Source organism: Beta vulgaris, chromosome 2, assembly GCF_026745355.1.
Source record: "Beta vulgaris subsp. vulgaris cultivar EL10 chromosome 2, EL10.2, whole genome shotgun sequence".
Lineage (NCBI taxonomy): Eukaryota > Viridiplantae > Streptophyta > Magnoliopsida > Caryophyllales > Amaranthaceae > Beta > Beta vulgaris.
The window spans coordinates 34,774,868-34,800,203 of record NC_079203.1 but is presented as its reverse complement, the minus strand read 5'-3'; the positions used below and the strand labels follow the sequence as shown (position 1 = coordinate 34,800,203).

General features: G+C 36.1%; 1 protein-coding gene across 1 annotated transcript; it reads right to left on the bottom strand.

Moving 5' to 3' along the window:
- Positions 1 to 14,398: 14,398 nt before the first annotated feature.
- Positions 14,399 to 24,520, bottom strand: LOC104884286 (protein NRT1/ PTR FAMILY 2.7). Its single transcript, XM_010668910.4, has 4 exons — positions 24,336 to 24,520; positions 23,446 to 23,663; positions 15,372 to 15,907; positions 14,399 to 15,255 (listed from the first exon to the last, which is right to left on the bottom strand). The coding sequence occupies exons 1-4, from the start codon at positions 24,505 to 24,507 to the stop codon at positions 14,415 to 14,417; spliced, it is 1,767 nt and encodes a 588-aa protein (XP_010667212.1). The 5' UTR covers positions 24,508 to 24,520; the 3' UTR covers positions 14,399 to 14,414.
- Positions 24,521 to 25,336: the final 816 nt, after the last annotated feature.

Here is a 25,336-nt window from a genome sequence, read left to right as displayed (position 1 = left end):
TCATGGAAGTCATCAAAACAAACATGTATTGCCAAATCTACAATGGAATATGAGTTTATTGCTTTAGAATGGCAGGTCAAGAAGCTGAATGGATAAGGAGTTTGCTTGCTGATATTCCATTGTGGGGGAAGCCAGCTCCATCAGTTTCTATGCGGTGTGACTCGCAAGCAGCAATTGGGGTAGCGAATAATCAAGCCTATAATGGAAGAGAAGGCATATTCGCTTAAGGCATGCTATAGTTAGAAATCTAATTAGAGAAAATGTGTTGTCACTCGAGTATGTAAAATCAGAGAGGAATATTGCTGATCCTCTCACCAAAGGCCTTTGTAGAAAAATGGTGCTGGAGTCAGCACAAGGAATGGGTTTAAAGCCTATTGGTGAGTGAGTTGTGATGGATACCCTTCTTAGGAATTCCTCAGTTCAAAGGGTCAAACGAAATCACAAAACAACTCAAGTTATTGTGTACTACTACCATTCCTTTTAATAAAAGTGATGTAGTATTTTGTTTTAATTTACTGTTATATGTGTAAGGTTGAGCATAAGCTCTTAATAAGTTCATAGCTTTATTTGAGGTGGTTTGTGACAGTACAAACTTGATGAACTTACCTATGTGAATGTGGGGGTTACGCCCAATCCCCTATGAGAGTCCAAAGGCTTAGGCTCTCTAGAGCATTCACGAGAATCCAGGCTAATTGTGGGGCATCTATATTATATTTGCGAGAACGTATCTTGATTTGAAAAAGGTTGAGTGCGCAACTATGTTTTGCTAACATCATGAAAGGTTCAAGAGAAATCTACCTCTTATGACAGTAAGACATATTTGTATGCATTGAGTGTCAATTCAAGTCCATAAGACATTGATACTTCAAAACTCAGTATCTATTGCCCAGATCATCTGTTTTCAGCCCTGTTTTTTCCTGTTTTCCTCTTTTGAATCATTTGGGGGATTGTTGGAGTTTATAATAAATGCTTTTAAAGGAAACTCAAGAGTTGCTTCAAAAGAGAATGTGAAGAGTCCCACATTGATAGAATAATAGGTAGTGTAAGGGGTTTATATACATACACTTTCTATACTCATTGAGTTGTGTGACAAAAGGACTTTTAGTGGGCATGTGGTGAGTGGAGTCACCACACGCGCCCGCCCGGTCCGGGCCAGGGCCATGGGCCATGGACCTTGGGCTTTGGGCTTTGGGGAATAAACTTAACTTAACTAAAGTTTTGGGTCAAAAATCTGTTGTTTTTAGCCAGTAATTAGGTTACCGTTTTTTCCCTAATTTCCTTCCTTAATGAGCCATTATTTCCTAATTACGTGTCATTATCTCCTCCCACCAAGTGTCGGTTGGTAACCACGTTTTAACCCTATTATTCTTCTATAAATACAGAGGTTACTGTTCTCATTAACACACAAAAAATCAAAAACACCTTCTTCTTCCTCTCTCGAAAAATATCTTTCTGGGCAATATTCAAGATCGTTTTCAATCTGTTTTTCCATCTACAATGGAAACACAGAGACCGTGTACCCCTGGAGGCTGATTGCTAAGAGGCCGTGTGTTGTAGCGGGGCAAATTCAACTTTAGGGCAGTGAATTCTTCACGCCACGGTTTTCCAGATAAGTTAAATTTATATTGTTAGCGGTTTTAGTTCCTACAAATATCACCACATTAATTATGCAAATTAATCCATAATAAAATCCCTTCCTTAATTGAATGAAAATAGTCAAAATAACACATGAATTCACGACCATAAAATATTATGCAAGAGGCAAAGCTGATACCACTCTAGGAATATAGATGAACATATGGGCGAAATTTCAAGAAACAAATTTCCTAACATCTATCACAAGATCGCATGCATAACATAAAAATGAATCACATTATAAGGAAAAGAATGTACAACCTTTGTAGCGTATTTTCCACCAGATTGCAAGTACCAGAGATCAAAGAACAACAATTGATGTCCCTCTGCTTAGTCCACGAGCACCAATTGAATTCCCACATTTGCTAGAGGATGAACATATTTCACTCTCTTGCTTTTTAGGGAGGATGGCCGGATTTTCCAAAGGGAAATATTAGGGTTCCTCTCTCTTTTTTCAATTTAAAAGTTATTAACAAAAGGATGCTCTATTCCACTCTCCTATTATAACCTTTTATAATAGTAGGAGACTAGGTTTAGAGAGAGACCTAACCTAACCTAATTTCTCCTATTTCAATTGGTTTCTACAATGTGACCTCATAGGATTAGGTTAACTTAGTTGTAGGTTCAATCAATATTGTCCCACTAACCAACATTCTAGCAAGTAACTGTGATTACTAAACTAACGTACTTTATTATCTCTATAATAATAGGGGAAAAAAAAGGAAGGGCTGCGCATTTTTAAAAAGCGCAGCCCTTCACTTAGTAGGGCTGCGCTTTTGGAAAAAGCGCAACCCTTCTGTATGTAAGAAGGGTTGCGCTTTTTCCAAAAGCGCAGCCCTACTAAGGGTGCGTTCTGTTCAACTTAAAAAATTAAGTTTCAGGTCCAATAAGTTCAGATAAGTTCAGATAAGTTGCAATAAGGTCTAATAAGGGCAATAAGTTCCAATAAGGTCTAATAAGGTCTAATAAGTTCCAATCAGGTGCAATAAGTTCCAATCAGGTGCAATAAGTTCCAATCAGGTCTAATAAGGTCCAATAAGTTCCAATCAGGTCTAATAAGGTCCAATAAGGTTCAAATAGTCAATGTTTAATAATATTGTCCATTATTTTGTTATTCATAATTTCATATCACTATTAGCTGATTATGTTATTATTAGAATTTTAATTAAAGTACCACAATGATTATATAGTATTATACTTGTATTAGTGTCTATTTTTTATTATTTATTTGTATTATGTCTATTATTTATTATTTATTTATATTATGTCTATTGTTTTATTATTCATATTACTATTAGATGATTATGTTATTATTAGAATTTTTTATCAAAGTACCACAATGTATATTATTATACTTGTATTATTGTTTATTATTTGATTATTCATATTTTTCACCAAATACCCCTGACAAAAAAATTTATTCACCAAATACCCCAACTTTTTTCAAAATTCACCAGATACCCTTAACTTTTAAAAAAATTCACCAGATACCCTTACTATTAACGGACGTTAGTGCTCCGTTAGCTTATATTTACAAGTTTGCCATAAGTCAAATTAATTAGCCCTAAGTCAACCTAATTAGCCTAATTAGCCCTAATTAAGCCCTAATTAACCTAATTAACATAATTAATATAATTAACCTAATTAACCCAACCCCAACCCCTAAACCCTAGAGCCACCACCCAACCCAGCCCCACCCCCTGACCCTCCCCTCCCACTCGCCGGCAACCCCCTCCTCTTCACGCCGTCTTTCCGGCAGTCCCCTCCCTCACTTTCGTCGCGCCTCCCCTCCCCCTCCCTCCTTCCTTCGCGATCCTCTTTCTGGCAGCGAAATCAACAGCAGCGAAAACAACAGCGGCGGGGCCGGCGAGAGTGAGGGAGGGCGAGGGGAGGCGCGACGAAGGGCGAGGGGGAGGCGCGCGCGACGAGAGTGAGGGAGGGGGAGGGGGCTGCCGGAAAGAGGAGAGCGAAGGAAGGAGGGGGAGGGGAGCCGCGACGAGAGTGAGGGAGGGGGGCTGCCGGAAAGCTTAGCGCGAGGGGGAGGGGTTGCCGGCGAGGGGGAGGGGAGGGGGGCTGGGGTTGTTGGGGGGTGGTGGGTTAGGAGAGAGAGAGTTAGATTAGTTAGGGTTTTTAGGATTTTTTAGAGTTTTTAGGTTTTTTAGGGTTAATTAACTCTAATGACTAACGGAGTTAATCGTCGTTAGTCATTAAGGGCATTATTTGTCATTTTTTAAAAAATTTGGGGTATCTGGTGAATTTTTTTTAAAAGTTAGGGGTATTTGGTGAATTTTGAAAAAAGCTGGGGTATTTGGTGAATAATTTTTTTTGTCAGGGGTATTTGGTGAAAAAACCGTAAATAATATTATAATCATGGTCAAATAATTAAGGTTAACAATAATAATAATTTTTATTATAATTACAATATTTTTCAATAATAATTATAATTACATTATTTTATTATTTATTTGTATTATGTCTATTATTTTATCATTCATATTAAATTTTTTGCTTTTCTACTAGTGTTTTATAAAATCAAAACAAGACTATTAGATATATTAGTGGTGAGTCATGTATAGGCAAATATATAAATAGTAATTTTTTTTGTTAAATTAATTATCATGAGAGATAATTAATAATCATTATTTTTTAAAGGACGAATTATAATAATTATTACTCCATAAAAAATTTTGAGGGGTAGTATTTACGTTAGTGGTAATATTTGTTATTAATGATCAATTTTTTTGTCTAATAAGGTCAAATAAGTTTCAATCAGGTCCAATAAGGTCTAATAAGTTTCAATCAGGTCCAATAAGGTCTAATAAGTTTCAATCAGGGCCAATAAGGTCTAATAAGTTTCAATAAGGTCAATAAGTTCCAATAAGGTCCAATAAGTTCCAATCAGGTTCAATCAGGTCCAATAAGTTGAATCAGGTCCAATCGGGTTTAATAAGTTCCAATAAGTTCAGTTCAGGTTCAATAAGTTCAGTTCAGATAAGGTCCAATAAGTTCAGGGCCAATAAGTTGAATAGAACGCACCCTAAGTGAAGGGCTGCGCTTTTTAAAAAAGCGAATCCCTTCTGTTATGTGGGGCTGCGCTTTTAAAGAAAAGCGCAGCCTTTCTTAAAAAAATTTGAAATAAAAAACTCATGGGCTTCAAATATTAAGCAGGCTTCATCAAATATATTATCCCTCATTCTCTCTCCTCTCTCACGTCCCTCCTCCCTTTTCCTCCTTCTCTCACGTCCCTCCTCCCTTTCCTCCTTCTCTCTCATCTCTCATCCTCTTTTTCTCTCAAAAACTCTCAGAAAAGTTGTGACAAAAAGCCTGAAATGATTTGCACTAATCATGCCGATGGAGTCCAATTGCCTATTGTAAAACCTTTTCGGAAGCGGAACGGGCCAACGAGTCAAACACACCGCTATGCTGTGATGTTTAGGCTTTTTAAGCCATCCGAGTTCGTTTAAGGCTCCAAATAGGCATTTTAAGTTTTTTTGAATTTTTTTCCTTAATTATGTATTAGAGTTTTGTTTTATGTATTTAAACAGCCCTGTTCTTGTATTTTCAGATCTAAAATTTCTTAATCTTTGTTTTGATTAATGTTCTTGTATTTTCAGATCAATAATTTCTTCTCTTCTTTATATTAGTTTTTGTTCCTTTTCATTTCGTTCTTTTTTTTTTGTTTTGGGTTTAGTTGCATTGTAGATCTATAATTTCTTCTCTTCTGTATATTTGGGTTTAGTTGCATTGTAGATCTATAATTTCTTCTCTTCTGGATTTCGATGGTTTACTTTAAAGTTTAATGCAAATGTTAAAATTAGGAAAATGTGAGATTAATAGTAAAAAAATGTCGATATTTTTTTTTTTTGGTAGGAAGGGCTGCGCTTGTCTAGCGCAGCCCTACTTAAAAAGTGAAGGGCTGCTATTGAAAGGGCTGTTGTCAAAAAACGCAGCCCTACAGGCCTTTTTCAGCGGGTAATTCCTTTTTATATTTAGTAATTTTCGGGATGTCTAAGGATGTATTCTTTCACATAAATCATTGCACATAATCAGGGTGCATTTGTGCACAACAAATTCATTGCGCACAATATATAATTATGTGTCAAGACCTTGTAAGAGGCTATGAGAGGAAAGTGAATACCCTCGGGTGCATCATTAAGTCAGACCTTCAAAAAGCATACGACAATGTCGAATGAAACTTTGTGGAGGAAATGCTTAAAGGTTTATAGTTCCCTGAGCATTTCATTAGGCTGGTAATGGTTTGTGTGAGATCTCCTCGGTTTTCTCTGTCTATTATTAATGGCACTCTTCAAGGTTTTTTTGAAGGCAAGAGAGGATTGAGGCAAGGTAATCCTCTCTCACCTTTGCTTTTTGTGTTGTGTGTTGAATACCTCCCTAGAGTATTGAAGATGGTGGGGGCAAAAGAGGGTTTCAAATTCCATCCTAGATTCAGAGTAATGAAATTAAACCATATGTGTTTTTGCAGATGATATTATCCTCAGCTATAAAGGGGATTTTAGATTCGTGTCCCTAATGATCCAAGGCTATCAGCTCGTCTCCAACACAACTGGTTTGAAAGCAAGCCCTGAAAAAACTTTTGTATACTGTACTGGAATGTCTAATGAGGAGGTTAAAAGAATCCTTGACATGACTCGCTTTGTAAAAGGGAGCTTCCCTTTTAGATACCTTGGCATATTATTATTGAGAAGATGTGTGCCAGGATAAAGGCGTGGAGTTCAAGGCATATGTCCTTTGCTGGGAGGTTAACCCTGATTAATTCTGTTTTGATGGCCATACAAACCTATTGGTCTCAAATCATGTCCCTTCCTAAAGGAATATATGCTCAAATCAATAAGATTTGTAGGAATTTCCTCTGGAAAGGTGTTGCTGATTCAAATAAACCTAGAAAGGTGGCTTGGAAAGATGTATGCAAACCTAAGAGTGAAGGAGGGATGCACTAGTGGAAAAAACGCAAGGGATGCGGTGCATGTGTTGCTTTTTTTGAAAACGTAGCCCTTGATAGTGAAGGGTTGCGATTAGCCTAAAAATTGAAGCCCTTTAAAGGGCTGCGGTTTTTGGGCTAACCACATGCCTTTATGGGCTTTTTTTATTATTTTGAAAGGAAGACTTTGGGCAGGCTTAAATAAATGTTAAGCGGGTAGTAGGATTTGTCACAAACTTTCTCACGCCTTCCTTCTCCCTTCTATCTGACACTCATCCCTTCTATCTCACACTCATCCCTTCTATCTCACGCCTCCCTTCTCTCTCACACTCCGGCAGAATAGACCATGACACGCAAACAAACGACGAACCGACACAACAACGATAATTTCGTGAGAACGTGAAGGAGACAAACATACAAAACCGGCACGACGCGCAACACCACGCAGCCACCGGAGCGACGCAACAACAACTCACCTACGAATTGCTGCATATCAGATATGGTTTTTTGGTATTTTTTTAGCTTGTTCGACATCTTCTTCTGCATATCATATCTGAATTTTTTTTTTTGTATTTTATATTTTTTTCTGCATATTGTGGTTTTTTTTGTCTTTTATATGGTTGGTTGATGTGATTTTTGGTGTCTTTTTCTTGAAGAATTGCTCCATCGGTTTATGAAATTTGAGAATAAATTTTGAAGATATGCAATTTATGCTTTCATTTGTTTATTTTGATCAATATTTTGTCGATTTGATTTGAAGAATATGAGAATGGATGGTTTAGAGTTGTAATTGATTCAATATTTATCTAGATCTTCTTGATTTCGTTTCATGAATTTATATTTTGTACTGTTCTTTATAATCTTTTAATGCTCAAATAATAACAATATATACTCGGTAACTGTTTTTGGATATATTTCGAACTATAATATGCAAAAACAATTTATTTGAGGGTGACAAGGGTTGCGGGCTTTAGCAAAAACCACAACCCTTTATACAAGGAAGGGCTGCAGTTTTGGGTCTAAACCGCAGCCCTTGGTAGTGAAAGGTTGCGGTCAAAAACCACAACCCTTGAATTTTGCCGAAGGGCTGCTACAGCAAGGGCTGCAGGCCAAAAACACAGCCCTTACGGCTGTTTTGACCGCAACCCTTGTGTTTTTTTCCACTATTGTTGGGTTTGTTAAACATCTACAAGTAGAACATTGATGCCCTAGCAAAGCTTGTGTGGATGATTGCTGCTAGGAAAGGAAACCTTTGGGTTAAATGGATTCATATAATATATCTTAGGGTCAGATTTGGTGGGAGTATACCCCCAAAAAAGGTGATAGTTGGTACTGGAGAAGTATTTGCCAAGTCAAAGAAAGAATGAAATTGTGGATATGTGAACACCAGCTTAGTGGTATGCCTATATACACTATTCAACATATTTACAAGAAGATGGAGGTTCATATGGGAAACCTTTACTGGTCAAGAGCAGTTTGGTGCAGACTAAGTCAACCTAAACATAGACTCATTTCCTGGTTAATCATGTTGAACAGATTGAATACTAAAACAAGATTGATGCACATGTGCATCACTCAAGATGCCATGTGCTTGATTTGTGATAGTGCTAATGAATCACATCATCACTTGTTCTTTGAATGTCATTACAGTGCTAAATGTTTGAAAGCTATTACAACTTGGCTTGGTATGAATAGACACTGTTTCACTCCCCTTCGAGGTGATTAAGTGAATTTGCAGGAGGAAGATGAATAAATTCAGACGTGACATTCACTTCACAATTTTGCTTTGTACAATTTACAACATATAGTTGGAAAGAAATAATGCTCTATGGAATGCACAAATTAGAAGGATAGAGAAAGTTGTAAGTAGGATTAAACATAATGTATATAATAGATTATAGGAAAAATTCACAAGAGAGAGCTCAACTATTACTCATTTTCTTTTATAAGTCCCAATTATGGATTATTCCCTACAGGTCCCAAGTTTACCATCTTATGATTTTCATAGGTCCTGAGTTACTTATAATAGGTTTAAAAGGTAAGATTTTTAAATGTGTACCATATTCTAACACTTTCAGCAAGTGACAAAGTCCTATAAAATGGGGAGAACATTTAAAAATATTACCTTTTAAACCGTTTATAATTAATCCAAGACTTATAAAAATCACAATATGGTAAACTTGGGACCTGCAAAGAATAATTCATAGTTGGGACTTATAAAAGAAAATGGGTAATAGTTGGACCCTATCTTGTGAATTTCTCCTAGATTATATAGTATTATACCTCATAATACTAGAGAATCTGATCACAGATGGGTTAGAGAGTTGCTTGTCTCATAGGTTGTATGACTCTGTGTTGGTGCTGCTCTTGTCTTGGGGTTTTAAATTGTTGTGCTTATTATGCTGGTTTTTTTTGATGCAATAATATCTGATATTGCTTATAAAAAAACAACCGGCTTTTAGTTGCCATGACAATCATCTAATAACATACAAATTGCATATAACTTATATTAGGGGTTTTTAAAGAACTTACCAAAATATTAGCATGGGCATAAGTCTGGCCACGACTATTTGTAAGAATGACAACATCAACTCGGTAAGCTTCATCGTATAGATGCTCATACAAGTCCCTAGTTGCAATGTTCATCGAGCATTGATATTGTTAGCCTAAGACTTAATCATAATTTTCTTAAGGTTTGCAGTTATTGGGGGGGGGGGGGGGTGAGGAAGGTAGATCACCAAACACATGAATCGATATACAATTGACATGGCCATTGAAAGTGGTTATAAATCGGGCTTAATATAGTGTAGACACACATAATTTATAGGGGCATGCATACATCAATAAGTGAAATATTAAATTATACTCTTATTTTTATTTTTGGATTTTTTAACTAGAATAATACAAACTTTTAGTCATTCGCTCACAATAATACAAACTTTTGCTTATTATGTAATAGTACAAACTTTCTTAAAAAGGTCTCCTGGTATGTCAATACCTGTTGTTAACTTGTTGTAGCAGGTCATTATGACACATGTCATTATCTTATTGGTTAGTTTTTAGAATTTTTATTTCAGTTTGAAAAAAAAACCAACAATTTCCTTTTTATTATTTCTTCTGTTGGTCCCCTCCACTCTTTTTTCCCCCTCCCCCACCCCACCCTCCCCTCCTTTGGCCATACCCTCCCTCAACCATTGTTGTCTCTTCCCTCCAGCCCTCCAGCCCCTCCTCAACCACGAACCAAACCTCAGTTCCTCCTCCCACCCCGAAACCACTTCCCTAGTACCTCCCCTACCCCAAAACCACTTCCCTAGTACCTCCCCCACCCATAACCACTTCCCCAACCCTTCCCCACCCGAAACCAGCCTCTCTCTTCCCTCACTCACTATCCCGTGTCCTTCATCTCTCCTAAATCGACTATTTTTTGCCGCAGACTCTCCTCCTCTTAGTCGTTCTCCCCTCCGCCATCACATTCCCGAATGTCAAAAATCCCTGGCCTAAATGGTTGAGCATGAGTGATGATTTTATGGTGGTTTGAATTTCGAGGAGGAGCGGATGTGATGGGTATAATTTCGAGTCAAGGTGTTGGGATTGTGGTGTGTGTTGGCTGAAGGAGCTCAGTGAGTATTAATGGCGGTTGTGAAGGAAGAGGAATACAAGGCGGTTCTGGAGAGTGTTGCTTCGTCGTCCGCCATTGATGATGGCTGCTCTTTTTTTGGTGGTCTCATGGTCTCTTTTTTCGACTCCACTCTCTCTCTTTCACGTCGTTGATTTTGCCTCTGCAACAATCTCAGTGCATCCTGAGGTTTGAATTTCCCCTCTGATCTCTTATCATGCATTCTCTCTAAGGTTCGAACTTGGGGACGCCATGGCTATAATGAACCGAAGAGATGAAAGAGTAATGAGATAAGGTTTGAATTAAGGACACCATTAATGAACTTATTGTCTGGATTCTTGTGAGGATTTTCGTGGTAAGGTAGGGAAGGGGAGATTTTTGGGATTGGAGGAGGAGAAGGCGGAGGTTTTGGGGTGGTTTCTACGGGGTGGATTTGGGAGAGGGGAGAGTATGGATGGGGGGAGACGGACTTGGGGTGGTTTCGGTGGTGGCAGTGGGGTAGAGGAGACGAACTGGGGGGGTGGTTGTGGTGGTGGCAGTGGGTTTGGTGGTGCTGACGGTGGTGGCAGGGTGTTTCTTCGAGTTTGATGGAGGAGTTCAGTTCGGAGAAGAGGTTCAAGGCTAGGAGTGTTGAAGGTATGGTGGAGGAGTGTCGACATTTTATTACTGATTTTGTAAGTTATAGGTCATATTGACGTAATATAGGAATTTTAATGTAAAGTTTGTATTATTACATAATAATCAAAAGTTTGTATTATTACGAGCGAATGGCCAAAAATTTGGATTATTCTAGTTAAAAAATCATTTTTTTTATCTTTTTTGTTTTTATGGTGAATATTACTTTACTAATAAAATCAGTTATAAGCAATTCTAACTCATTGTTGAAAGAACACTCAACCACGTCACAGTTCAAGCAAGCTACTAAAGGTTCAAACACAATTCAGAAAAAAAGCTTCAACAAAATTCCACAAAAAAGAAATCTTGAAAATAACCTAGCAAACTTCACACAAATAAAAAAAACCAAAAGAGTAGCCATGAATGAAAGCTTTCCCTCGTCATCATCCTGTCATGGACATCGATTATGAGTGGAATTGCAAAGTCGATGAGACAGAGGGTGATCTAAAACCCAAAAGAAGAGATAGAAAATTGTATCGATGAAGAAGCTAAGCCAAGGGTTACTGGAAAAAAAACGAAGCCACAATAGCAACGATTAATGTTTTCCGATGCCGGTAAATTGATTCTAAACCTAGAGAAACAGAAAAGAAAGAGGAGAGAGACGAAGAAGATTGAGAAAGCGAGGTTGGAGGGGAGAGTAGGACGGTAGGAGGCGATGAAGATGGAGAAAATGAAGGGGAACTGTCTAGGTTGGAGGAGGATAAAGATGGAGGGTTGTGGGATGCAACCAACAGAGATACGATGGAAAGGAAGGGCAGAACAACAATTACACGAAGTGGTAGGGGTAAAATGACAAGCCCACTGTTACTAAGATACAATAATACAACTTCTCCCTTTTTAATGGATATGGATTCGTTATATTATTATAATGTGTTCATTGAATTCATAGTAATATGTTCGTTCATTTAGTCGTACATTGTCATATGTATATTATGTGTCTGGTACATATTAGTTATATTGAACTATCAATACCATGAATTTTGACATATGTTCATTTTCTATTAGAATCAGTTTGACGAAACTATGTTTGTCAGATGCTTGTTGTATTTCAGTCATATGTTCAGTGTATGTTTGTAATATGTTCAATGAAGTGATATGAATTAATAATGAGTTTACTATCATGTATTTCTCTACAAATGTGTCGTATTTGTTCAAATGCTCTTTGTATGATTATATAATGTTTATTATAGTATTTACGAATATGAAGTGCACATTTTTGGGCTAATGTTCATTGTATTATTAACATATGTTCATTAAAATCATTTTAGTCAGATGCTTGTTATATTTGGTCATATATTCATTGTGTATTTAGCAACATGCTCATTGTATTATAAAAATGTGTTCAATATTGTATGTTTAAAAGATTATGTTCATTGTATTATAAACTAAACTTTTTTGTTTTAACTATTACTCTTTTTTATTGTATCAATTTAGCTCAACAGGATCAGACAACTAAGGGTACGTTACGGTGTCCGGATCTCGCAAATCAAAGCAATCGAAAAAGGAGGAAGTTCGAAAGCAATAGTATATTTTCAATGAACTCAATAGTTTTTAGTTAGCTATATATGTTCTTTTCTAAGGCTCTGGTGTTCATATGGGACATATTGTATTATTTTGTTTATATTTTTGCCTTTAGATACAAACTACATTTTGAGTGTACCATCTTTTGTAATTATTGTTTTTTGGATATTTATATACTTATTCAATTGGGATATTCATTAAACAAATAATATGTTGTTCATTGCAAAATTATATTTGTGCATTATAAATAATTATAATGACAACATATATGTTCACCACATTGTACATATAACTAATTTGAAAGAACATTTTGAATAACTCGAATGAACAAACTACGAATTTGAATCTACAGTAGACTGAATAAACTAAAAATTGAATCAAATGAACATTAGTCAATTTGAATCATATTTTGAAATTTGGAAATTTTCATAAATGTTCTAGATTTTGAATTTTGAAAAATTTGTATGTTATGGATTTTGAATTTTGAAAACCAGTAGTAATTTTGAAAAATTCAGAAACATATTGAATTTTGCAATAATTCGAAAATATTCATTCCGAAATTGCAAATGTTCATTGAACAAATATATTAGACTACATTTTTTTTATTGGAACAACTAGATGTTCTTTTGTTTTTTTGGTTTTAAAAATAATTAAAAGTTTGACAATATAATTCATAAATGGTCATTGCGAAATTGCAAATGTTCAATCACTAATAGTGTGTGTTCATTATACTACAATGTTAACAGACATAAACTAGATGTTGTTACATTTGCCACATGTGCTAAAACAGTTGAGGAAAGAGAATTGATTTGTGTCCCTCAATACATAACAAAACGACACCGTTTTAATTTGTACCGTGCGCACATAGACGAAGGTGCAACCTTGTGCATTTTCAAATTTGTGTAAATTTACAATGGCATGTAGGTCTTGTTTGGAAAAAAAGAGGTTTGGGGCATAATAAATGGTTGAACTCATATTCGAGGATTTGACTATTCAATCATCTAATTTGAATATTTGGTAAAAAGAGGTGTTTTTAGCTTATTGGGCACAAAACAAACGTTTTGAAAAAGTTAGTGGGATGATATTTTTTACGTTAGAGGTTTGGAAATGAGTGAGCCAATTCCATTTATGTCATAAGTGCAGGATTACATTAATAAACAACAAAATGTACAACGATAAATTATGCACATGTCATTTTACACAATTATGTAGTAATCAACTACTTATCAAACACCTTTATACAAACAACTAATACAATCAGCTAATACAATCAACGAACAACTAACATCTATCCGCTAATTGCCAAACAGGGTCGTAATGTAAATCATTAAGGTTTTAACTTGCAATTGCAATTGAACTCATATTACTCCTCATTTACATTGAACCTAAATATTTTGGTTATTAAAGAACATTACGAGCCTTAGAGAAACTCGTATTTGGAAGACAACATTGTAAACAACAACTGAGCTAATTTACATTAATGAAAAATGTTTTTTATTAACTAGTTGTGAAAGTGTTATTGCTTCCTCAAGCATCACTTTACTAATGTAATTGTTTGAGTACACACCAGTGTGGATCCTATTCTTCAGCTAGCTAGCATGTTAACCTTTGAGTTCATGGGCTCATAAGGAGATATTTTTCATTCATGTATGTACACTGAATTATAAAGCTATTTTGGCATTTTTGTAAATTAAGTATAATATGTGAAAAGAAGATCGAAGACCGCTCCTTTATCTTGAGTGTAACATTAACACCTTTTTAATCTGTTATTTTTGAGTTTTTTTTTTTGGTACTTGATAACATAAACTCTTTTCCTTTTAAACTAAACAGTGATCCTATCTCCTTAATATTGTATTTACACTTTTTCATAACTCGAAGTTTGCTTTCTTTCTTGTCATGGCAATTTAGCTCTTTTCCAATTTATATTCAATCATTTGTATAGAAATTTCACCCTAAACAAACTTTTTTCTATAACTCATTTCCTACTAAAAAAATGTACAAGTTATTACAACAAGGCGGAATTCTCAACTAGACATTAATATTATTACCATTATTTAATGACAAATCGGGGTTATTAGGCTTATACAATATGGCACATACAAGAAAGTAAGTAAAGTTCAAAGTTGTCAGAATTGCAAGAACCCAACAAGCATTATCAATCCTACCATAATTTATATCATTTGGTAGCCAAGCACTTGTTCGACCTACCAAATCAATAAATGCTGTACTAAGATAATAACCAGCCGCAATATGTAATGATATCATTGCAGTTGATGTACTTCTTAGTGACTTTGGAAATTCTTCATAATACAATGCTACCTCTGGTGAAAAGTAGAATCCTTCTCCAATACCCATTATTGCTAATGGAAATACTAGCCATAATGCAGACAATGGTGCCATTGCATTTGGCTGGTCGGTCAAATGGTATATCTCCACCAATTTGAGTCGTCTTCTCTCAATCAGAGCAAAGCCTATCGCGCCAAAAATGTTGCTAATATGGCCAAGTCCAATCCCTTGTATGTATGTCAGTCGTTTGCCAGTGATCTTCTTGTATGTAGGGTATATAATTCGATCGAGTGTCGAGGAAGTGAGGGCTGTAAATATTAGGGTGACCACTGTAAAAGTTCCTGCTGGGATGTTCATATCAGATCCTACTCTTCTGTCCATGACTAGTGCCATGAGCACAGTGAAGCTGATAATAACTCCAATTGCACCACTTAGAAAAATGCTACTTGACCATAATGGCATGATTTTGATTAGCTTCTTTAGGTCTTCTACTTCTTCCACTGTGCATTGGCTCCATGATTTTGTTGTGGTGTCCATTATATGGTTGTCACCTTGCTTTCTTAGTGCTGCTCGATTTAAGAACCTTTGATAAAATGAAATATAAGTTAGCTTCTTGAAGTCTTCTAGTTCTTTTAGTTTTATGATAAACTTTTGTGTAGAGAGGAATCAACATGCTTATATAAGTGGACAAATATATACCTAAGACTTTTTGTAGGAGCTGCAGAGGTCAATTTTGCATCTTCGCTTTCATGAAGATAACAATCTTCTCCATGAGTTGGTTTTACTACTTTCATGTTTCTAAAAGCTACAACGAAAACCCTTGCTATGCTAGTGAAAGGGCTTCCTTGTGGCGGCAATTTTCGATAAATCCGTGATCCGAGCAAGAATAGGATAACAGCAACCACATTTGCAGCAAGGGCTATGGCAAATGAAAGTGCCCAACTCACACTAGTTTGAATATAAATAAAGAGGGTGTATCCTATGATCCAACTAATATATAACACACACACAAACCAATTGAAGAAACTTGCTTGTTGCTTAGGCTTGTCCAATTGATCTGCTCCCATAGTTGCTAGTATAAACCGTGTGCCTCCAAGTCCAAGCGATGCCAGGGTTAAAGCTATGTAAAGAACAGAGTACTGCATTGTTGTTGGAGGTACACACACCGAGGTAAGAGCACATGTAGGTGGCTTGAGAGACTTGATTGTTACTATGAAGGTAAACATAACTACTCCCTGAAAGTAAATGAAACTTATCAGTTAATGGCAATAATAAAACCTGTAATTATCGAAAGTTATTGATCTGGTACCGAATGATGCAATACTAGATAAAAACTCTGGAATTAGTGAAGCATTTTTTTAAAAAAATCCAGTGAGTGGTTGAACAATGTCATGAGTTTTCGTATGTCCTATATTTGGTTAGCAACATAAAACTTACTCCTATTGTTACTTTATGTAATAAGTTGTATATTTGATGTAGAAAGCTACTAGTTAAAAGAAGTGCATCAAAACCGCGATTTTCATTCAATTTTATCATTATTAGATACAAATATGGCAGATCTGATATGTTAGCTGGTGTTATGGGAGGAAGGATCATCCAAAGAGGGAGTGTCCAAAACCTAAGAAAAAGGGTGGCAAGCCTAACCACAAAGAAAAGCAAGACAGTGATTCTAACACATTAATTTTTCTGCAATTGATGAGATTGGGGACACTTTGGTGCTGAGCGTTAATAGTCCCATAGAGTCATAGATACTTGATTCAGGTGGATCTTTTCATTCTTCACCTTGTAAGGATTTGTTCCGTAAGTTCAAGTCAAAGAAGTTGGATAAGGTTTATCTTGCTAATGATAAAGCCTTGGAAAATGAGAGAAAGGGAGATGTGATCATTTTGACTAGGATGGGGGGGCACTTGGAAACTAAAGGATGTTAGGTACATTCCAGGCCCAAGAAAGAATATGATTTTTGTGGTTTAGTTTGACTCAAGTGGTTACATGACTGTGTTCGGAGAGGGGAGAGGAGATGGAAAATCTCTAAGGGTTCCATGAACTTGGCTTGAGGAACCAAGGTCGACACATTGTACACTACTGTAGAGTGTAAGGACATATTGGCTGCAATCACAACGGATGAGACCAAGTTATGACATACTAGACTTAGTCACATGAGTGAGAAAGGGATGAAGATTTTAGCTTCGAGTGGTAAGTAGTCAAGATTGAGAAAAGTTGATATGGAATTTTATGAGAGTTTCGTCTATGGCAAGCAGAAGAAGTTTCTTTCACAAAAGCCAATAACAATTGAGAATAAGAAGCTAGAGTTGCTGCACATTGATTTATGAGGTCCTTCTCCAATCAAATCCCTTGGAGGCTCACAATATTTTGTTACCTTCATTGATGACTACAACAAGAAAATGTGGGTCTACTTCATGAAGATAAAATCTCAACTTCATGTAACTTTTAAGAAGTGGAAAGCTAAAGTCGAGAATGAGACTGATAAAAAGATAAAAGTGCATTAATTCTGATAATGGAGGTGAGTATGAGTTGGAATGGTACAAGAAACTTTGTGAGGAAAATAACATCATTTTGAAGAGTAATATTCTACGAAAATCTCGACAAAATGGGGTTGCGGAGAGGATGAACATGTTAGTTCTGGAGAGAGCCAGAAGTATGAGGTTGCATGCATGGTTACCTAAGACATTATGGGCAGATTCAGTCAGTACATCAGCTTTCTTGATCAATAGAAGGCCTTTAGTTCCTTCGAAATTCAAGAACTGAAGAAGTATGGAGGAGGAAGGAGTTAAATCTTTCTTACTTGAAACTTTTTGGTTGTATTGCTTATGTTCAAACTGAGAATAGGGACAACTGAGACCCAAAAGCTGTTAAATGTTTCTTTATGGGTATGGTTCTGAGAAGTATGGGTATCGATTTTGAGAAAGTAGAAACATTTTGAGGCACTATGATGTGACTTTTAATGAAATAAAGTTATACAAGGATGTGTATGGTGTTGAGTCTAATGTTACTAAACTAGTGAGAGTTGAGAAGGAGGAGTTCGTTAAGTTGGAGGGCATTCCTCATGAAGATGTTAATATTACAATTTCCATAATGGATTGAACAGCATGATGATGAGATTTATACTCCTAGAAGATCAAACTCGGGAGAGTCGGATGTAAAATAGATTGGTGATTCAGATGTTGATATTGTTCCTAGCACACTAGTTACATGCTCCAGTTATAGTACAAGGAGAATAGTCTCATAGTTTGACCTAAAGAAGTCTGCACGAGGGATCAAAGCACATATTTAATATTCACCTTCTATGTATTATTTGTTACTAACTGATGTAGGTGACCCAGAATCCTATAAAGAAGATGTTAATTCGATTGATTTATCTAAGTGGGACTTAGCCATGAAAGATGAGATATAATCCCTGAAAAAGAATAAGACATGAGTGGTGCAAGAAAGAGAGCACTTAGCAACAAATGGGTTTTCAGATTGAAAAAGGAGCTTGATGGGAGTATTAGGTACAAGGTGAGATTGTTGGTGAAGGGGTTTCTACAACAGGAGGGTATTGACTACAATGAGATCTTTTCTCCAGTTGTAAAATTTACTACTATTGGCATTTTATTGGCTATTGTTGCTTAAGAGAATTTGTTCTTGGAATAGATGGATGTAAAGATCGCGTGTCTACATGGTGATATGAAGGAGGAGACATACATGAAGCAACTAGATGGGTTTAAAGTTCTCGAGAAGGAGAACTTGGTGTGCAAACTCAAATAACCCTCTACATATTAGCGTTTCTTAAGGGCTCATAGCGATCATTGTTGCTATTATCACAAGTATGGAAATGATTATGTTTACTTAATTCTATAAGTTAATAATATGCTGATTGTTGGTATAAGTATGTAAGTTGTTAATGTTGTAAAGAAGAAACTGTCAAAGAAATAGGAGACGAAGGATTTGGGTGCAGCTACATAAATAGTGGGCATGAGGTTTTTCAGAGATAGTTCCACGGGCATGTTGAACTTAACTCAGGTTTAGTATATTCTCAAGGTGCTTAATAGATTTAATATGCAAGATGCTAAGCCTAGGAATTCTTCGCTTTCGAGCGATTTCAAATTGGTAAGGGAGGATTCACCTACAACAATGAAGAAAAGGAGCATATGACCATTGGTCCTTATGCTTCTGCAGTTGGTAGTCTGATGTATGATATGGTTTGCACTAGGCCCGACGTTGCTTTTGCAGTGGGAGGTGTGAGTAGGTTTGTTTTCTAATATCGGATTGAAACACTAGAAAGATATGAAGTGGTTATATAGATATTTGATGGGCACTTCTAGTATGGGGCTTTGCTTTTGAAAGAAAGAAGTGAAGCTTAAGCTTAAGGGTTCGTTGATGCTGGTATTAGTGGAGATATAACAAGAAAAATCACTTTGGGTACGTCTCTACTGTTGGTGATACTGCAATTAGTTAGATGTCCAATATCTAGAAGTGTATGTCTTTGTCTACTACATAGTCCGAGTATGTGGCTCTATCGGAGCCAAGTAAGGAGATGGAATGGCTTATCGGTTTCTTTGATGAGATGGGGATACGTCAAGAACGAGCTATACTTTACAATGATAGTCAAAGTGCGATGCATTTGGCTAAGAATCATATGTAACATTGTAGGACCAAACACTCTACCTCGCTTTCACTACATTTGTAGTTTGGTGGAAGAGGAGGTGTTGGATTCTAAGAATCCAACAAATATAATTACCAAGACTGGGTACTCAAAACTAAGGTTTTGCAAATCCTTGGTTTGCCTACGGTTATTGTTAAAGGTGGTGGTGCATTAGGAATTGAAAAGATGATGTGATGGCTATATTTTCTAGGAGTGTCTTCATTTTTACTGATCTCCAAGTGGGATATTGTTGGGTAATGGTGTTTAGAGATGGTAGCAGGAAGACTTGCATTGGAGGGGTGTGTGTGTGTGAGGTGTGTATTTATGTGTTGATACACGAAGCAAAAGAAGCATCGAGACATGAGGCATCGAGCTCACAGCAGCTCACATGCTTTACCCTTGACACATCCCGCGCCCGCAACCAAGGAGGCTCGAATAAGCTTGAGAAACTGCCATCATGCAGGTTGGTGGCCGTGCCGGCAGGATGGCTAGAGAAGTCGCAACCTCCCGCATTACTTCTTTGTCGTAACTTTTTCCTTATTTATTTCACTAAATTAGTTTATTTAGTTTATTACGAAAGCTAATTAAACCCTAAACTATAAATACTCTCTTATAGAATATTTTTTTTAATTATTCTCAATATTAGAAAGAGAGCTTTAGTCGATATCCTTGAGAGCTTGTAATCATCACTTATTCATCTTTGATTCCTAGTGCATATTCGTAGTTATATTCCCGGGTCTCGGGTTTCCATGTTAAAATTCATTTGTGTCTACTTATTGTTATCTTCAATTCGTTGTTCTATTATTATTGAGATTGATTCTAGATTGATAGGCATATGTTAGTGACGTAGGAAGGTTAGGTGCGAAGTTTGACGAAGACGTCCATCGCCAAAAAAGTTTGAAATGATTTCTACTAGTTGGGCTTCCAATATCGAATAAAATACCTTTTCGGAAATGGAAATGGGCCAACAAGTCCATTTCACAACATTGTGACCTACGAGCTTTTTAAGCCATCTGAGTTTGTTTAGGTTCAAAAACAACATTTTAATTATTTCCGAATTTGCTATTTCCAAATCTTCATATTAGGGTTTTGTTTAGACTATTTAAACATTATTAGCCGTCACTAAAATGCAGTTTTTATCTTAATACTAATATTTAAGAGTTTTACTCTTTTTCTGGTGGATTCCCATGTTTTTACAAATTTTGTCTCTCGTAAATCTCTCTGTTCGTTATAGGAATATTGCTCGCTTTTCCTTTGATAATTCCGACTGCATCAGTTAGAATTTACATTCCTTAATATGTGTGTCTCCCTTACCTGTAGCGTTTAATAAATGACGAAGAAAGTATTACTTATTTCAAAATGGACTATGTAGTAATAAATACTTGGTGTAGATATACTCTTTCCGTTTTGTTTTTAATTGCTACATCTCAGTATACAAGAGTTTAGACAATGCCAATTTTAATTTTTTTGAAGGGTACCTTTTGATCCATTTAATGTAAAATAATGAAAAAATTGAAAAAATAGTACATTTTGGTAGGCCAATTACCCCAAATAAGAAAACTTTTTTTTTTTTGCCAGCAAGAGCATGCATTAATAACAACAATAAACTACAAGTGAGCTGATCGTTTACCTACCTTTTAGGGCTAGGTTGTGGACTTCATTTATTTTAGGACTCGATGAACATTAACTTACAAGACAAAACGACTCCAGTCTAGAACATGATGCACTACTGACATCTGACTCACTACGAACATCTGATTGCAAACTAGGACTTAACACATTATTGATAACTGACTTATTGCTAGCAACACAAGAACTTGAGGCAGGCTTTTTCCTCGAGCTTTGGGAGGGATCTACACTGAAACCAGCTTTCCTCTTCATTCCAGCATGTAACATGCTAATAAAATCAAACTTAGGAAGGAAATAGGAATTTTTCTTGCAACAATTCTTTAGGGTTCTCATGGAATTCCCTATTCGAGGTTGGGCTTTTTGCTACGCTTTTCCCGGCCTTTAGTTTCCTTGGAGTCTAATGCAATATATCCATTAATTGCAAATCCCGATGAAACAAATGAGCTCTATTGTGCCATTTGGAGCCCACTAACTGATATCTCCTTTTCAATATCGCTGTTTGACTTGGGCTCCATACTTTTCATCAATAGATCTTCACTTTCATGGTGGGCTAGGTTGGGATTAATGACTCCATCCCCTCTGTTAGGGCGACTATGCTCATTCACAGGACCAGAACAATGTTGTTGCAACTGACCGTCTTGCATTGTAGTTTTCCCGTTAGCGCCTCCTTTTGGTAAATGAGCAACTCGGACTACCATAAATGACCCTGATTTTGGATTATACAATTGCACTGATTTACCTTCCCTCAACAATTGAGTAATGTTTTTAGACAATTGTAATGAGGAGCCTGGCCTTCTTTGGTTAATGAACCGATGTTTAGGCTCCGCCTGATTTGGGTTTCTGTTTTTGGAATCACTCACACTCTCATTTACGCACTCCATTTTACCATCTTTCTCTTCACAGATAACTTGGTCCTTAACCACGCTTCCCTGCAACAAGTTTAGGATCTCATTATTAACTCCTTCTTTCACCTTAAATAGAACATTCGCCTTCTTCCTGATGTTGTTCCTTCATCTTTTTCCTTGGAGTCAATGGTTCCACCCCTAAACCAACCGGGTGATCCTTCTGCTTAATAAACAAACTCTGAACTTCATTTAATTTCTTAGCAATTTCTTTGTTTGATGGGTCAATCTTAGAGGCTTGGAGCAAAATCCCAATGAGCTAAATCACACCTTCCTATTCCCACCGAAGCTCTAGCTCTTCTAAACAAAGCTTTTACATTGCACGGGTCAAAGCTTAAGACAATAGAGCAAAGAAGACCAACTTGATCAATTTCATTTATCTTCAAGAAACAAGCAACTAAATTTAGCAAGATGCAAAAAGGTAATTCGCAAAAACTTGCAGCATCTTTCTCCTCCAAGGCAATTAGGCTAAGCATCACACCAGCAAAACCATAACACTCTAAAGCATCATTAATATCTCCATGACTGAAACGAGAATTTCCTTCTTCCTTCCATGACTTAACTAGATCCAATGAAGTCTTGGGATTATCTAATATAGAACATAATGCAGGAACTCATTATCATCTAATCATAAGTTACAATCCTTATTAAGGAGTTCATGGAGCTCTCCCTTCAACCTCTCACAAACTTCTAATGAAAACATACCTAAAAAACTTGCTTAACCAGACATGAAAACCACAAAGACCAAATAATTTTTTCACTCTAATAACTAGGATGACTTTCACTCCAACAACTTTTAAAAAAGTTAAAATCACAAGATTTGGGAAGAACACACCTGAGATCGGCACTATGATAAACGGAAAACAAATTCAGCAGATAGATGCCTACGCTGACTCTTCAGACGGACCAAGTGCCGCCGATGAGTGTTCAACACTCACCCTCTGGCTGATGCAAAAAAATCGCACCACAGAACACTATACGTACCAATTTATGCTGGAGATCGCCGAAATTGAAGGCTCGCCGGCGACCAGAGGGCAGATCAGTCGCCGACGACCTATAAGCGTCAACTTTCAGTGGGGGGTGGAAGTTTCGGGAAGTAGGGGTTTGGGAAATCATTTCATATTCACAATCATCGCTTGAGTTCTTTTATCACTTCAGATTCATAATCATTTCATCATCACAAGTTCTTACTAATTCCAACTTTCATAAAGCCTCAATAACAGTATTAATATTCATGATAATCATAATGATATATAGTAATAATAATAACAATAATAATCATAATAATAATACTTCATCTGTTTCGAAATAAGTGCAACATTTGCATAGTGTTTACTATTCACAATTTAAACTTTAATTAGCTTTGGTGATTTACATTTTAGGAAAAACATAGTCATATGGGATCTTGTTAGATTCGTCTAAATCTTAATTTTTTTTAATATCAACATTTTATAATTTTTACTTATTGATAATTAAAACAAATAATTAGAAATAAACAAACATATAAGAAGAATGTATAAAAAACAGAGGAAGTAATACCCAAAAGCTAAAGTATGTACAGTTGATTATAAAAAAAGGGGCTAGTGGACTGATTACTTACAAGTAATGAGATAATCGAGGAAATGAGTGTAACGAAGAAGGATCCGAAAGCACAATCAGCAAAGATGGCGGCAATGAACGGGAAGAAATTGATCAAACCACTGAAGATGTTATTAATCTGAGCAGCGCGGATGTTCTTCACATTAAACTCACTGATTAGAAACACGATTAAGTTGGAATACCAAGCTCCGGATGCTATACTTAGGCCCAAACTTGTTCCTACATATCATATGTGATAATGTAACAATATTAATAAACATTACATGTATATTCTAGTTATTAGCAACATTAAATCATATCCGACCTGTTAATTAGAAGTATATAGGATTAAATTCGCACGATCGTTACAAGTTGGTGAAATTAAATTTGATGATATACACCTATTAGATATGAGTTCTTCTAACTTATACACCAAGTGTATTGGATTAGTTATTTGTTTTTACATTTGCTCAACATAAATGATATACATGATTGGATGTTCAATCAAGGATATAATTCTCACATATAATTGATATTTAAAGAGTTAGGGAGTAACATGGAATTATCATATATGGAATTAGATATTAATTATAAGAATAATCTTCTTAATTCACTATACCATATTTATTAGTTTGGTTTAACAAAGTAAAATCAAATAGATAAACCTATGTACCAACTACCAAGTGCATAGGTTGGAATACCCGATTGGGTATCAATCAATTGATTCAAGACCGCTAGCAAAGCTGTCATACATACAATTAAGGGATTTCTTTCAGAAAATTGCTAAACGTCGTAACTAATTTTTTTTCTTTTACTGCCAAGACATTAGAATTTAGAATTAAGTCTTATCCAAAACGACCTTAGAATTAAAGAAGCTCGTTGAATGAGAAAACATAGGCGAGAGAAATTTACCGAGGATTAGCAAGCAGCTGAGCAACCCCCCTTTGCCATTGTTGGCGTGTTGCGCTGTATCTTCATTTAACTGCATGTGACTGCCTTCCTTTTTCTCTACCAACTCTAAAGCTATAGTAGAGGGCTCCATTTTAATGCTACTAAAATGAACCATAATTAGGACAGTGAACATGATCAATATATAAAGAAAGTGGTCGAAAACTATCTCGTCCAAGTCAACTTTTTCAGATTTTATCTCTAGCAAGCTAGTGTGACGTCGTTTTCATTGCAATCAAGTTGATATTATAATGTCATTTAAGCCATAATAATTCTTGACTATCTCTTGGACGCACATGTATAGTATACTATAAATGAAAATGAATGATTAGCGGATAGATCGACTCGGGGGTTGGTAACTTGGTATCACCATTGATTTTAGGTCTTATGGTATGGAGTCTCACCCCTTATAAGGATAAATCGCCAATTTTTTCTTTTATAAGGGACTTCATCTTAAAATGAAAGATACTCCTTAATTTTTTTTCTAGTATAGTATAATCAGGATAATCCATAATCCAGTGATGTTTAATATAAGGGAAACTGATACTACCAGTTTTGATTGTGGCCAATTTAAGTTAAAAATTCCTAATTTTTATAGTCTTCGCGTGGTAAATAAATTTTGTGATATATAATCGGTTGATAAATTATGGGATATCTATTCGGTTGATAAATTATGGGATATATACTCGTTTATAGGCTCTTTGCAAAGATTATATTAGAGTAATATCATATGTCAAGGATAGGATGGACTTTTACTAAGTCGTAGGCCTATATTGTAAGCACAATATATATATTGAATGCTAGGTTAACCTAATCAAGTTAAAACAATTATTCTCCAATCTTGTACATGGTATCACAGCCTAGGTTTTTCTATAATTTTTTTTTTCTTTCCAATTATGGATCCTTTTACTAACGCTTCTGCCATCACCGCCGCCCATGTACAGCCCCTGCCGGCGACTTCGTCT

Coding starts and splice junctions, on each gene's coding strand:
- LOC104884286 (XM_010668910.4), bottom strand. CDS start 24,507: ATGTTCACTGTCCTAATTATGGTTCATTTTAGTAGCATTAAAATGGAG. Junction 15,908..23,445: donor CCTCGATTATCTCATTACTT/GTAAGTAATCAG, acceptor ATTTACTTTCAG/GGAGTAGTTATGTTTACCTT. Junction 15,256..15,371: donor GCTCCTACAAAAAGTCTTAG/GTATATATTTGT, acceptor ATTTTATCAAAG/GTTCTTAAATCGAGCAGCAC.